This window comes from Elaeis guineensis, chromosome 3 (assembly GCF_000442705.2).
Source record: "Elaeis guineensis isolate ETL-2024a chromosome 3, EG11, whole genome shotgun sequence".
In the NCBI taxonomy this organism is placed as follows: Eukaryota; Viridiplantae; Streptophyta; class Magnoliopsida; order Arecales; family Arecaceae; genus Elaeis; species Elaeis guineensis.
This window is the reverse complement of record NC_025995.2, coordinates 10384574-10400447: the sequence shown is the minus strand read 5'-3', so window position 1 is coordinate 10400447 and position 15874 is coordinate 10384574. Positions and strand designations below refer to the sequence as shown.

At 36.9% G+C, this 15874-nt stretch overlaps 1 protein-coding gene across 2 annotated transcripts; it reads right to left on the bottom strand.

The window, feature by feature from the left end:
• Positions 1-1079: 1079 nt before the first annotated feature.
• On the bottom strand, positions 1080-15080 carry LOC105042204 (uncharacterized). Of its 2 annotated transcripts, none has more exons than XM_010919324.4 (11): positions 14453-15080; positions 7643-7907; positions 6369-6531; positions 5479-6280; positions 4938-5358; positions 4658-4839; positions 4296-4452; positions 3958-4188; positions 3520-3870; positions 2693-2794; positions 1080-1665 (listed from the first exon to the last, which is right to left on the bottom strand). In XM_010919324.4, the coding sequence occupies exons 1-11, from the start codon at positions 14944-14946 to the stop codon at positions 1438-1440; spliced, it is 3396 nt and encodes a 1131-aa protein (XP_010917626.1). In that variant the 5' UTR covers positions 14947-15080; the 3' UTR covers positions 1080-1437. The 2 variants fall into 2 exon arrangements, with proteins under 2 accessions (XP_010917626.1, XP_010917627.1); XM_010919325.4 differs by having other exon boundaries at positions 1224-1665; positions 5479-6238.
• Positions 15081-15874: the final 794 nt, after the last annotated feature.

Here is a 15874-nt window from a genome sequence, read left to right as displayed (position 1 = left end):
GTGATAGCCACGGATCCACTCCACTACTCTTCGCAGCAAACTCCGCCTGACCCTGGGCAGCTCACTGTCAGATGGTTACAGATGTCGCTATCAGACTACGGCCCCCTCCGCCTATAAAAGGAGACCCCAGATACGTTATTCTATAAGCTCTCATCTTTTCTCTAAAAACTCTGCTAAATTCTCCGTTCGAGCACTCTATTCTTGTTGAGGCAGAGAACTGACTTGAGCGTCGGAGGGTCTTGCCGGAGCAACCCCACCTTCGGTTTAGACTTCCTTTGCAGGTCCCGACGGCGACCGCGACTTCCTCGACTCCAGCTTCTCCGACGCAAGCGGATTTTTGCACCAACAGATACCATGATTCTCTGTTGACACCAAAAGAAGAAGAATTCCAATTGCAGATGATTGAATTACTGCCTATGATTATACAATTGAATTGCAAGCAAACAAACAGCCCCTTATTACAATATCAATTACTCTGAGTTGCACATAAGAGCATTCTATCAATTACTCTGAGTTGCACATAAGAGCATTCTATTTTATACACCAATTCCAAGCCATGTCGCTCCACAAATCACAAAGAACCAAGCATGGATACCATGATTCTAGCAGTTGACACCAAAAGGGGAAGAAGATACATTCTAATGCACAGGGCTCCAACCACCATAGGATTTGAAGAAGGTCAGATGTACAGTCTTACCCCAAGCAAAGAGACAAACTCCACATTTCTTATCCACGATGCCCAAGCTACAATGGAGCAATGTTATCGCCGCACCAAGACTAGCTGCGAAATTCCACTCCATATTTTTTGATTTCAAATGCTTCTCAAATTTGTCATTAGAATCAGATCAAGAATTTCATTACAGAAATAAAAATTCCTGCAAAACTACATCATTGTTCCAACTTCATTTCTTTGACCATGATAACAAATTGAGAATTCTCACAACATTTGAGAAGAACAAATCAACTTGTTAAACCTCAACTGAAAAATAATAGTACAGTTGCTATTTGTTGCGGACAGGTTCTAGGGCTATTTAAAAAATAATGTAAAACACAATAATAAATTGAGAACTCTCACAACATTTGAGAAGAATAAATCAACTCGTTAAACCTCAATCGAAAAATAATAGTACAGTTGCTATTCATTGTGAACAGATACTGGGGATATTACAAAATAATGTAAGACAGAGAACCATCCCTTTGTCACAATGAGACACAAGCCAGCCGTGGAAGAAAGGCTGCTCCATACGAAGTATCAACAGCAACTCTAGGCTTCCCTCTGAACAAATTAAATAGATTGCATGATAATCATAAAAATTAGGTGACTGGTCCAAATATCATCTTCTTCAGCTGTCAGGGAGCAACAAATATATGATGCCTCAGTACTACAACGGCAAAAAAATTTGCTGGAGTTGCATATAATTAGTCACAACTGCTCAGCTATGTTTCAGGTGATTGTGAAGAAACAGAAAAGAGTGAGTCATAGATGTCCCGGGCAGTAGGACGGTCGGCTGGATTTCCACTAGTACACTGGTAAAAAAGGTCAACCAATAGCTTCAAAATTTTAGCATCAGCATCACAAAATATCTCTGATTTTGATCCTGACTTCAGCTCATCCGGCGATGCTAGTGCTTCCAGTTCTGGAGGAAGTCTTGGGCCTTGTTTCATCTGTTGATCAAGATACAATAATCTTAAGCACAAAAATAAATAACAATATTAAGGGATATGTTGCAAAGAAGAAAACACCTTGGATATGCCAATCAATGATTTGGCTAAATCAGCTTCAAGTAAATTTTACTATTAAGTTGTTGATCAAAGTAATGAATGATGTATATCAGACTCTGATCACCAATATCCAACTTGAGGCATAACAGTTGATCTTGTAACACATAACGAGTTGGCATATTAGATCTATGTCTTAATAAAATTATGACACTGTAAGGGCATTCTGAGAACTGGGGGGCTTGACTGCCATCAAGGTGTCAGACTGCATTTTGACCCAGTTTATGATATCTCCTGTCTTTTTTATTTATCACAAAGAACTAGGACAGGTAAAATGGCTGAATATTGAAGCGAAGGCAGGATCGAGCCCATAGAACAGGCTTTGCTGAATTAGCCAGTAAGCACCTTCTCCTGCCTTTGCTAGTTATAAATAGGAAAAAAAAAAGATATTTAGAGAGTGAAAAAAAATTAGTTTTATAAATCATAAATCTAAGAATTCTGATCACAGACTTAACATTCAAAATCTATGATTTTTCTGTCACTAACTATTCCTACTTTTAACTCCTACTCTTATGCAACAGATAAACCCTGCTAGAAAAATTTCAACAATGACATTCAATAATATATTTTAAAATTGGAAAAGTAAGCATATGCAGCCTTTAGGACAAAATTAAATCAATGAGTAACTCGAACTAACTACTAGGTTTGTTCGTAAAGTGTTATTGCTTATTTTGAATGGTGAGTTATCAGGTATTTTCTAATGGGCAATGGATGAAAATAGAAAAATAACACTGCTTATTCAGGTATAACAAGAAGTGTGGAAGCAGGGAGGAAATTTAGAGAAAGCAGCAAAGAACAAAAAACAATTTTGTATGCCTGAAAACAACTCAAGGTTTTCATGGGAAGCTATTTAATTTAAAGAAAAAAACCAAATATCATGGAAACACATTTTTTTGGGGGGGAATGAACTTACTTGCAATAGATCATATATTTCTGATTCAGATTGGCCCATGTATGGTATCTGGAGGGTCAGCAATTCCAATAGAAGACAACCATATGACCAAATATCCACCTCCTGCAACCACAAAAAAAATTGCCATGGTTAAAACAAGTAATATTCATCAGAATTTATACATAAGCAATTTGCTTACGACTAGCTGACAACCAGACATCAACCCTCCTCTTTCAATTGAAACTTAGATCAAGATTGGATTGTCTATCCAATAAAGAGTACGAATGAGATAATGATAAAAAAACCTACAAACCAAAACCACAAACCACCCAGCACAAACCCATGAAAGCATAAATCTGAGGCACTGCAATTTAACAAAAAATAAATAAATAAAATGATATAATTTTTAGCTTGTATCTCAGGTATAATTAGCTACCTCATGTAGCAAGCCCTAGTAATTTGTTTCATTTAGTTGGATTCACAATCTAAGTGCAAGTCAACAAGCATTTAAAAGTGTATCACGTTAAAGCAATATTGAGTCTATATCTGACAAAAATTCTTTCCGCTGCTTCATTCCAAGCTTCTTTACAAACAGGAACACAGGTCAGCTGTGGGAGAAGTTATCAGAGAAACAAAGATGTTTTTCTCATACATTTGCCGACATTTTTTTCTGCTTATCAGCGGAAAGAGAATATTTCAAAACAGAAACTGCGAATCATGCAACATCCTATGGAAGAAATATAATGATAGAACCCTTGGCTGCAGGCAAATTAATAAGAACACTACCAAAACCAGGAGGGCTTCAAAGGACCTAACCAGCTAGGTAGGTAGCAAGAAGCAGGAATTACCAGCCCATAAGGATTTCTTTTAAACATAGCTTGCACCACCTCTGGAGCCATCCACCGAGGAGTTCCAACACAAACATCAGGCGGATGTATGCCAAGGTGAGCAATACAGCATGTGTGTGCGAAAGATTGGAGAGGAACTGATCTATCAAAATCAGAGAGCTTCACAATTGGTGTACCATCGCTTCGCCTGGAATCCAGATCGATTAAAATGTTCTCACTTTTTATGTCACGGTGAATAATGTGCTTGGAGTGCACTTCAACCAATGCCCAAGCAACATCTCTAGCAATAGATAAAGCAACATCAACTGGCACATGCTTCTCACCCTCTTTAGCTAATTTGCATAAATAACTCTGTAAAGAATGAAGGAAGCCAACCTTTAGAACCATTTTATGATCTTATGAGAAACAAAGGAACAAGCATTTCGACATGTAAATTACCTTAAGAGAGCCGCCCTTTACATACTCCATAACAATTATAGACTGCAACAGCTTATACTCTTTATTCCCATCTGCTGGAGAAACCCACTTAGCAGCAAGCTGGTGACCATAAATATCTACTATACAGCTGTGCTTCCTTAATGCACCTAGCATTCTTACTTCCCCTAAAAATGTGTATTCAAAATCTCTAATTTCCTCATTCGATGCCACACATGCATCTAATTTACGCACCTACAACAACCAAAATCCAATAATTAATATAATTTAAAGAAAAAAAAATCCCATAAGCTATAGGAAAAACTTAACAGCAAGTAAAAAGCTCCAAAATGAATGCTTACCTTCACAGCAGCAGTAACATTTCCAAATTTGCAATGGAAGACGGAACGGGATGCATTCTCATTTCCACAGTAAAGGGAGAAAGAAGGAAAAGAACATCTGAAGATAGGAGAACTCATGGTTTCCAAAGGAACATTAAGTCGACTAAGTGGGATGTACCTGAAAAAGAAGAAATTTGTCAATAAAGCCTCATGTTTAAGGGAAGAGAAAAAGACCAATTAAAGGGATGGTATACAGCGCACTTGACTTTCATTTGAATTCCTTAGTCTTACTAAAATGTTAAAGCATGGACATCGATAGACAGAAATCAATCTAAAACAGCAGTAAGTCCCAAAGAAAAACATATTTGAAAGGAAAAACTCACCGGCAAAAATACTCTGGATCTGTTTCTTCTCGTATGTCAGTTGGATAACACACATCAGCAACCATTCGTACCCATGAATTGCCCCTTCTAACAAGAATAGTGTTCCAAGCATGCGGCATGAAATCAAGATATCCCCTTACAAGCTCACAGGGGATTGGAGGCTCTGCTCGATCACATAGATACTGCAGCAATTGAATTGTTAATCAGCACACAGATACAAATAGGGAAAATATGGGATCCAAACTTTACCTGACAAAAAACAGTAGAAAAGTGGAATCACCTTCATTAGCACAGCTCTGTGCCTACAAACACCAAATCGCAGTGTTCCTATAGGCACAACATTTGAATTGCGTGTTTCCTTGATGAACCGCAGAGATTTTTCACAAAGATCATTGAAATTAAGACTTGAAATGCCATGCATCTGTTTCGATGTTTCACCATTATCAAAGGTGTTTGCAGCAGAACAAGTACAGACAAAAGGTTGCTGCTTGCTTAAGCCAGCAATAGCTCTTCGTGTTCTCATAACTGAAGCACTTCTGTCACTTCCCCCAAAACAATCTGATACAAAGAGAGCAAGGACCGATGCCCTTCGCAAGTTGTCAACCCCATCCTCCTCAGTTACAGTTAAACTTGACCATTTTAAACTAGACATTAGTACTTGTGCAGAAAAAGCAATTGCATCCAGCTCTTCATCCTTCTCCCTAAATGAACACAGTAAGTCAGTACCTGGATATTTCCATGTTTATCAAAATCGTGAAAAATTATGATACAACTAGTCATTGTAAAGAGCAATCAAGGTTTACCACAAAGCATAGAGTCACCTGTCCAAAAGAATAACTTCACGTGAATCTAGGCACAGGCTCTGTTCATAATCTTGTAGTGACATGAAGGGACGATCGCGTCCTGCATCATAGAATCCATCCGGTAGATGGTCATCGATGCTGCAAAATGATTCAGTGCTATACTTGCAGGATAGGTTTGAGCATTCATCAACTGGTTTACGAAATTTGCTTGGTTTAGGATTATCGAGATCCTTGTCCGAGTGCCTTTTTGATTTCAAAATGAATTTAGATGCCTCCGACGAGGAGTCTTCATCAGGCACATTTAGATCAGTAAGAGGGTAGACTGAAGAAACATTATCCTCTCTCTCATTTTCAACATCAGAGTCCTTATTCAAGCCAGCAGACTCAGATGTGATGCATGAGTTGTTGTCTCCATTATCTTTCTTATGTAATCTAACTTTTTCACTGTCAGCACGGTCATATAAAATCAGAACAGCACTCTCTTTGGCAAGGCCACAACCATCACTGTCAACAGTGCTTGATATATCTTCTGCTACAGCACTTGATTTTGCAGAACTATCCAACAATTTTTCTTCATCTACAGCAATATGCAACTCAGAGTATCTATTTTCCATACATGAATCATTTTCTTCAGCCATCTTCTCTGTCATATTATCATTTTGGTCTTCACTTTTCCACTTTCTGCTGTAGTTCAAACGCTCCTGGCGAGCTCTTTGCTGCAGATAGTCACGACGCTTCCATCCCTTTTTCATCCTTTGTGTTGCATGACATTTATAACCTGATGAGACATCAGGATGTAAACATGAAGATGTAGAACAACCTGATTTCAAGAAGAAAAAGCAAATCAACTCCACCAGCATGCAGAAGATCAAAAGAGAGGAAAAAGTTAAAGGGACATCAGGCATTACCATTACATGAACGTTTACAATGGCTCCTATGAACTGCCACATCTTGTACATCCACCTCGGCTAAAGATTTAGTCATCTCATCCTTAGCAATGTCTTCCCCATTCCCCTTGAAATTGTAGCATATCCATGATGGAATTTGACAATCATTGGAGAGCTTATTGTACTTTGAAGAGAGAAAGAAAGGAAAAATGGAAGTTAGGAAGGCAAATGAACATATCAGATCTATATAAGCAACAAATATAAAAGAAAGTAGCTAGAAACTAACTATCCTCTCAGCACTAAGAGACACTTTTAATTCCAAAATATATATACATACAAGCCATAAATGAAAGATAAGACAGCTAGAAAACAGTTTATTCTTTATATAAGGGTAGAAGCAATATGGAAACCAAATAATATAGATTAGTTTTTCTTGCACAAGATGTCTGCTTTTATTAATAAGATCAGAAACCAGATCTACTAGGTCCAAAAAAACAAAATTTAAAAAAAAAAAAAAAAAAAAGGAGTAGGCATGACATGTTTAATATCAAATTTAGAAGGTGAAATCTACTCCAAATTTATAAATGTTAAATTTAAATGGATTAGACTTTCACAATAGAATAAATCAAGGAAAGTAGCTTATTTCTTCCATCAGAATCTCATGTCAAATTTGTAAAGTGAAATCCTAAATGAATTGCTAAGAGATTTTTCACAAAAAAATAAATGAGAAAAAGTAAACCAATTCTACCATAAAAAGAAATAAAAAAGGGATTCAACAAATAATAACTGCAACATTCTCAAACAAATGAAGTTCTAAACCAGTCTGTCGACTGCATAGGAATTTTAGTTCAGCCAGAAAAAATGTAAAGAACACCAAGAAAATATAGAAATCTAATTTTTACTAATCAGGCTCTCTTATTCACATCTACCACCTTCTTTTATTTGAACTTATTAGTTGCTGCTATTTTTTGTTCCTGTTGCTCATATAAATAAACAAATCACATATAAAGAGAAGAGAACGATATCAAGGGTAGCTCAGAATTTTTAAATGAGAAATTGAAGTTGTGACCTTTTCTTAGTCTTGCATAGTTACAACCACAACTAAAGAAAAAATTGACATAGGCTACTTCCAATTAGATGATTAAAATAAAGGCTTTATAGCTCAGAAATATGTGGATCTCAATCATTTCAAGTGCTCTTCACTGAAAAATGATGACTTCACCAAACTACACAGGAATAACCAAGTAACAAAGATAACGAGTACAATCCAAATGATGAGTAGTATTATATAATACCTGAAGATTCAGATACTGGAGGGCAAGCATAGAAGCTAGTTCAAGTGATGCCAATGAAGTCAGCCTATTATTTGACAAGTCCAAATTTTCAAGACTCCCCAAAGAGGATATTCCTGATGGAAGGTCCACCAACTTATTATTGGCAACTTTTAATGATCTAAGAGCACTCAACTCAGCAATATCATTAGGCAAGTTCTTCAGCTTATTGAATGAAAGATCAAGCTCCTCAAGTTTTTTAAGGCAGCCAATTTCAGGAGGAAGGTATCTGCAGATGGTAGCAAAAGCATCATATTAAAGACAGCCTTTCTTTACTTCTGCAATTGTATATTTCTTTACCATATTGTTTCATGATCACAAGTCAACGGATGATTCCAGATATAGCATCTTGACAGGTTATTCAGAATCCCAATAACAATATTTGTGCAGTTGGTATAACTCAACTAGGAAAACTCAAATTTTGAGGGTAAAAACTCAAAAGATTCAGCAAAAGTTTGCTGGTACTAAATAAATAACTAAAGTATAAAACAAATGAAACTATAGGAGCATTTTTTATAATTGTACACTGGTTTGTGCTGAAAAACAATCACAGGCAACAAAACAACATATATTAACATAAACAATAACACCAATAACAATTAACATTACAAAAATGAGTTCTTGAATATTTCATGAACAGGATATGAATCATTCATGAACAATTTGTAAATTTTATAAATGACAATAATTCATAAAAAAATTACATTCGTTTCGGATTAGTTCAGAGAATCATTTGGCAAGTCAAAATTGCAGGAACAGTTTGAAAACTTTCCAGCTGCTCTGAAAATAGTGTGACCATGCCAAGGAATAAGATTACTGCTGTCATCCAGCCTACACTGCAAAGGTCTAGCATTGTTTGTTGTCAACATCACCAAGTGACAGCCTATAAACCTTTAATGCTCGATGGTGCTTAAGCAAGTAGAATTCATGCCTAAGCAAGTGGAATTTATGTGGTAACTTTAAGAAAAAGTGGGCACCACAGAAATTAAATGACTAGAAACATATCATTTGGCTAACAGGACTATGTGACAAAATGCCTAAGCAAGATAAATTAATGTGGTCAGTTTAATAGGTGGAAGCCATGGAAAAAGGAAACTAAAGGACCACTAACACATAGTTAGGCTAACGAAACTATGTTATAAAACGAGCAACTCTAGTATTTAGGTAATTTCTTTCTATAAGTGATAGCTCAGTATCATGATCACATGCAACCAACTTTCATGGAGTTTGGCTGTGGTGCTGGCAGAGTTGCACAAAAAAATTAAGTTGGAATTAGACAATTAGAACACTTGAATTTGCACCTTCACTAAAATAGGCATGCTTGTTATAATGATTGTTGTGTAAGCAGAGCTTGGAATTACCATGTAGCATAAGCACTTCTTGTTGTTGCTAACAAGTCAAGTGATCATCATTGGTGACTTGCATGAACTTTTAATGCCCTTAAAGCATCCTTTGGAAAAGTAACTATGTTTTCACACTATTGATAAGGGGGAACTGAAGTTACTCCATCATATGTTGCCTCTTAGATCAAGATAAACTAGATGACTCCATATAATATCACATGCTATGCATGATGTAACATCTTTACAGACCTCTCCTAAAGAGAAGTAAACTAAATACCATGACATAAAACACCTCTCTCTTGATTTAGCAAGATGCTATATGATCAACTTAACTTCCAGTCTGGAAATTAAGTCTCACCAATTTCTAATAAGACTATTGTTAACTTTTCCACTCACTACAACAACTACAAAAAGCACCACATGCATGCTGTTGCCAATGCAGATTACCAAATATTAACCATTTATCAAATTCAAATCCTCTAGGGATTGCCAAACCACTGTACTACCAGAACCTCCCCACAGTTCTCAGAAGTTGCAACAGAATTAGAAACAACCTTTCCATGATTCTAATCCATAACACTATTGTCAAGAATAACCTCATCTTCACAATGCTAGCATTCTTCATTCATTTAAAAATGACCAAGGAGGTGAGGACTAATCATTTTATGTGGGCATTCAGCTGGCAAAGGTCCAGCTTCCCTATATTAATAGTTGAAGGTATCATATAGCAGTCAAACTGCAGAGTTTCATGACTTCTACCCACATCAGCAGCAAGAGGAAAACTAATAGGTCCCTGCTGGCAATGATCTAGGATAACACTATTAAGGATTAAGGATAGGGTTTATCCAAGCAATAAATCAGAATCAGTTTAGGTTGGATCTAGTATCCTACGCAAAATTTGCACATATTAATCCAAATGTACTTATGATAAAAGTAAGAATAGAACAAAGAATCAGACTTTACATTAGCCAGAGTTTCGACACTCAAATAGACAAGTCTAGCAATCTCACACAAGGATAATGTAAAAGTTAGTTGTTGAAGCTTCTTCTAGAGTTTCTGAAGCTTCTTCTAAAAGCCTTTTACTATTCTAAGCATGTTTAGGATGACACCAGTAAATGAACAAAATAAAGCCTTTCTAATTCGCTTCAAATGTCTTAGAAAGGAAGTTTTACCAGCAATGCTCGACAGTGTCTTAAATATCATCAAGAAAAGCAAAATGTTGGAATGGCTCAAGTTTGGGATGACATTCACTATCAAGCCAAAATGGCTCTAACCTTCATATGCCAGTAAGTCAGATAACTGAAACCAACTTATCAACCTAGACCAAGGTACGTCTAACCGACCTGAAACGACATGTTATCAGATCAGTTCATGGGTACAGCTAAGTAAAGGGTCCAAACCAAACTAAACTAGCCTGAACCAAGAGGAACCGCCCACTCCACTCGGTTCAGATCAGTTCGGGGCCCTTATCCTTTTCCCTTTCCCTTTTTCCTTCCTTTTTCTTTCCCTTTTCCTTCTTTCCTTCCTCTTGTTCTCCCTTCCTTTCTTTCTTTCCTTTTCTTCTTCTTTCCTTACTTTCTTTCTTTCATTTTCTCTTCTTTCCTTCATTTCTTTCTTTCCTTTTTTTGTTCCCTTCTTTTTTCCTTTTCTTCTTCTTCCTCCCTTTCCTTTTTCATATTCTTCTGTTTTCCTTCTTTTCTTTTTTCATGTGCTCCTTCTTTCCTTCCTTTCTTTCTTTACTTTTTCCTACTTTTTTTTCTCACATGGATGGATACTTTACACATGAAACAGATGCCACAATATTATACATGGAATCACTAAATGTTACATTCTTTCAAAAGTATTTGGAATAATAGAAACAGCCTCTAGCATGACTTCTTCATCTAATTCTTAATTCCAAATTTACAATCCAATATCCTCCATTTACTCTCCTATATTCAATAGTATATGTCCCTAATTGCCCTCCATAACACCTATATGATCTTAGTAATATTTAAGCATGAACGAATATATGTAATTTATTTTCTTATATGGAGAACGTGTATTATTGATTATGCCCCACTCACCCTTAAGGAAGAAGTCCATTATTAAACAGCCTTGGGAAAGAATAAACCAGGAAAAATAAGTTATGATAACAATTTTAACTTATGTCATAAAGCAAGGCACAAAATTCATGTTTGACAAAGAAAAATGCCATGCAAGAACCTCAAATCATCGAAAAAAAATGCTTCATCCTCACACTTATACCTATGCCAAACTATTGCATGCGGGGAAAAAAAAAAGCAAGGACAAAATCTAAGACTGTTGTTTAAATATATTGACAATGGGTCTAAGATGGCAATTTAGTTATGCCTCATAAAGAAATAAAACCTCATGGACAGACTTACTTCAAGTTGACCATTTAATTTACAAAAAACAATAAGCAATTATAGAGGCTTCGCTATTATATATTGATGAGTCCATAGAAATTGAAATCTTCAAAATGAAACCAAAGAGCATGTCTCTATGATGCAAAATTTGCTTAATACTTCAAATTATTAAAGACTGCAACTATCCTGAATAAATCTTGGAATAACAAACAATATACTTTGAGCCACTCAATATGGTTCTAGACAACTATCTATGAACAAAAGATGTTCCTTACTAGATAAGTGTTCGTAGGCTGAGCAAAAACTGACCAAATAGTATTATCATGTAAAAGTATTTTGAATATCCATAAACCTCAATTGGGTATTTCAAACTATAACCAAGCCTTCATTGAGTACTTTGAAAGTACACTACAATACTTTTAATCATCCATAAACCTTAAAATAAACCTCAAAAATAAAAATCAAAATAAGCCAACAAATATTGTACTGGTATTGAACTGGTATGCATTTGTGTACCGCATGTCGTATATGGTTTGGCACCATACCAAGTAGGTACTGGTACATATCGATGTCAAATTTGTGAACCTTGACCCAAACCTAGGATCAAATTAGTTGAGAGAAGGAAATGGAGGAAAACGAGGGGAAAGGACAAAAAGGGGCAATAAAATGGCTAAATGATAGTGATTAAGTGGCGGCATAACTTGACAATGATGGGGCTATGATGGAGCTTAACAACCATATTGAAGTGGTAGCAGGATACAGCTAAGAAGGCAATCAAACAAGCTAAGAATTCTAAAGGATTGCAAACAGGCCCAAGGAGGAGAGGGAGGCAGGAAGAAGGGGAGGAGAGGGAGCAAAGGGAAGAGATGGGAAGAAGGTACGGCAAAAGTAGCAAAAAGGGGGAGGGCGCAAATGGGGCAAATATAGCAAAGATGGGCAAGGAAGTTGACAGAGGTGAGTAGGAGTGAGAAATTAAGGTTATCTTTACATTTACAATTCAACGGGTGTATTTTAAATTCTTCAAGAAATTGATAAATGCAGTCCCAATTTTCTCGATTCTTCTGTAACTTGTATCCCTTAGAACAAGAACTACAACTAGACTAGGGATTGTTTGTTAAAAAGAGGATAGGAGCAGGCAGTAGTGTTACATAGTATTAATATGACCAAACAGGTCATAAGTCATCAACCTGAAACCAACTAGAATTGTTTGTTAGACTCAATCCAACCTGTGGATGCAAGTTGCATTTGCTTTTTGGATCGGGTTGACTTAACAGGTTCCAATTATTTGCTTTATAGAGTAGACTTGTTCACGGGCTGAGAAGCCCAACCAGCCTACTCAAGCTCAAAGACTTTTGGGCGAGCTTAGGCCGAGCCAACCTCAGTCCAAGCTTGAAAATAGGTATGTTTAAAGAATGCACTAGGCTTAGGCTTGGGGATTGAAGCCCAGCCCCGAACCAACCCACCCAAATTTCTTTTACTTTTCTTGGGGATTATAGACATGTTGTAAGTTATTGGCAATATTTACTTTTTCATATTTTGCTTTTATAAATATTTTTAAGCATTTCTCAATATTTTTTAAAAATTAAAAAAAATAGTCATGAAGCCCGAAAGCTGGCTCAAAGCCCAAAGCCCAAGTAAGGGCCAAGCATGAGCTTAGAAGTTAGGCCCAAAGGCCAAGCTAGACTAGCCCAGGGCCTAAGTAAATTGTGTTGACCTTTGGACAAAGCCTGGTCAAGCCCATAAATAGGTCTACTATAGAGTTAGTCATAACAACACATTATGATCTAAGTGGCCCAAACCGAAGATCACTGCAGCACCCTAACTAATATCAGCCATCTATTCTTGTGTTTCTCACTAGGTTCAAAATCAACATCAAATCTTCCACGGTTCCAACATATTGCATTTGTCTAGCTAGTCTAAGAACTCAACATGATTTAGATGAACACCAGATTTATGTACACTGACACCTACATAAGCATCCTCAAACACCTTAATAATCCTCTTGTCACATGGGCATAGGTTGAAATTTTTTCCTTCTTTATGCACAGATCAAAATTCTCAAAGAGACTAGCATAAAAGAGGTCAAACTAACCATAGGCAATAAGCAAAGTAACTTAAGCCACCTGATGATTTTTCCCAAGAAATCACATTAGCAGTGCTCTGTTGATCCACCCTTATAGTTACTTCAGACAAAAAAAAAGAATTTAGTTCGAAATTTAAACCATGAAGATCACATAGCAAAGGCTTTATGGATTAGTTCCAGTTTGACCAATATAGTGACCTAATTTCTGCTTGCTAGAGGCCTAAATCATACACCAATTAAACCAGAAACTTAAAGTTCATATTCTTGGTCCATGTTACTCTCAAATTTTGCATTCTTTATCATGATATTTTGTTTTCAATCGAACCAATCAGCATCAAAATCACAAACAGAATCTAAACCAATTAACCAGCCACCAGACAATTTCAATGACATCAATCTATCATAGAAAAAGTGATTTTCTTTTCAAAAATATATCAGGACCAAGAAATACCTGATAGAAAAGTGGCATAAATAATAAGCAGAATCTAAACCAATTAACCAGCCACTGGACATGACATCAATCTATCATAGAAAAAATGATCATCTTTTCAAGAATATATCACGACCAAGAAATGCCCGATAGAAAAGTGGCATAAATCATAAGCAGAATCTAAACCAGTTAACCAGCCACCGGACAATTTCAATGACATCAATCTATCATAGAAAAAATGATCATCTTTTCAAGAATATATCAGGACCAAGAAATGCCCGATAGAAAAGTGGCATAAATCATAAGCAGAATCTAAACCAATTAACCAGCCACCGGACAATTTCAGTGACATCAATCAAATATCATAGAAAAAGTGATTTTCTTTTCAAGAATATATCAGGACCAAGAAATACCTGATAGAAAAGTGGCATAAATCATAAGCAGAATCTAAACCAATTAACCAGCCACCGAACAATTTCAATGACATCAATCTATCATAGCAAAAGTGATTTTCTTTTCAAGAACATATCAGGACGGACCAAGAAATACCTGATAGAAAAGTGGCATATGGAGAGTTTTGTGAGGCACCGGAGCGCAGAAATCTCGGATAGTATAGAAAACGCCGACAGCCTCGGCGGCGCCTTACAGAGCTCGAGTTCTTTCAAAGACTTGAGATTCCCGAATGGGATACCCGAAATTCCCGGCGATGTGATCTTCACCTGCAAACGCTCGAGTTCCACCAAATCCCCAGCCTCCGGCGGCAGCACCTCGATGTCATTCGCGAAGAACTTGAGAGTCTTGAGCCTCCCCAGCTGCCCGATCGCCCGCGGGACCAGGTGAAAAGTATTCCGGTACACATACAGCCCCTCGGCGGCCCCGTCCGACAGCGGCCTCTCGAACAGCGATACCTCCCACGCCTTCCCGGAGACATCGACCACCGGCTCCTCCAGGCCATCCGAGGGGGCCTTATTCTCGGCGGTTTCCTCCTCGCCGCGCGTATCCTCGCCGACGGAGCCGGTCTCCGGCGTTCGGGAGGAGTCCATGGGCCACCGGGAGGCCAATGATCGTGCGCAGACGACGGCGATTGGATCTTGGAGGGGGAAAGCTCGGTTCTTGGAAGCAGGAAGGAATTCAAGTGAGGGTTTTGGAGCTTAATTAGGGTTAGCGTTTCGGAGGAGAAACCCTAGATGGGAATCGGTCCGAAGATAAAATAAGAGGGGAAGCGTCATCTGGATATAAAAGCACAACTTTGGCCCCCACCTTTTTAAATATTACCAAGACTGCTCTGTGACCGTTGGAGAAGGGCATCTTCGTAATTTGGTGGAAGTGGCCGGTCAAAGGGCGGAAGTACGAATGGGGGCAGGATGGAACAAGGAAAGGGAAGATGGATTTACGAATTTGCCATTATCTTTTTATTTTCAATGGATGAGCTGAGAGGAAAAGTGCAGAGCCGAGGATCATTTTCGAATGAAGATTTTTTTTTTTCATCTTAAGGGCATTCAAATAGCAAATCTCCATAAAATTAGATCGATTTGACATTTAAAATTAAAAACTACTAAAACTTGAGATAGATTTAGGGTATGATTGCATATTCGCAACGTGAACCCGATTTATATATTATATATTTTTTATAAAACTTTTTAAAAAATATAAATTATAAAAGGACTTGAATCCTAAATTTCAAGAATACCTAGCCCCTGTATTTATGATGTAGTTACAAAACTTATTTATATTTAAATATTTATCAAATTATTTATATTGATTTTTATTTGATATTTTTTTTATTTTTCTATAATTTCTACTCAGATATCTAACCTAATCTAAATAATTCAATCTAAATAAAAATTAATCGGACAAATTTAGGTACCCAGTGGAGTAATCCCTTTTTTTTTTAAAAAAAAAAGGGATGGATTTGAGATTTTAAGGTAAATTTTATTAGATTTGAGAAGGGTTCAAATAGTCAAAATCTTA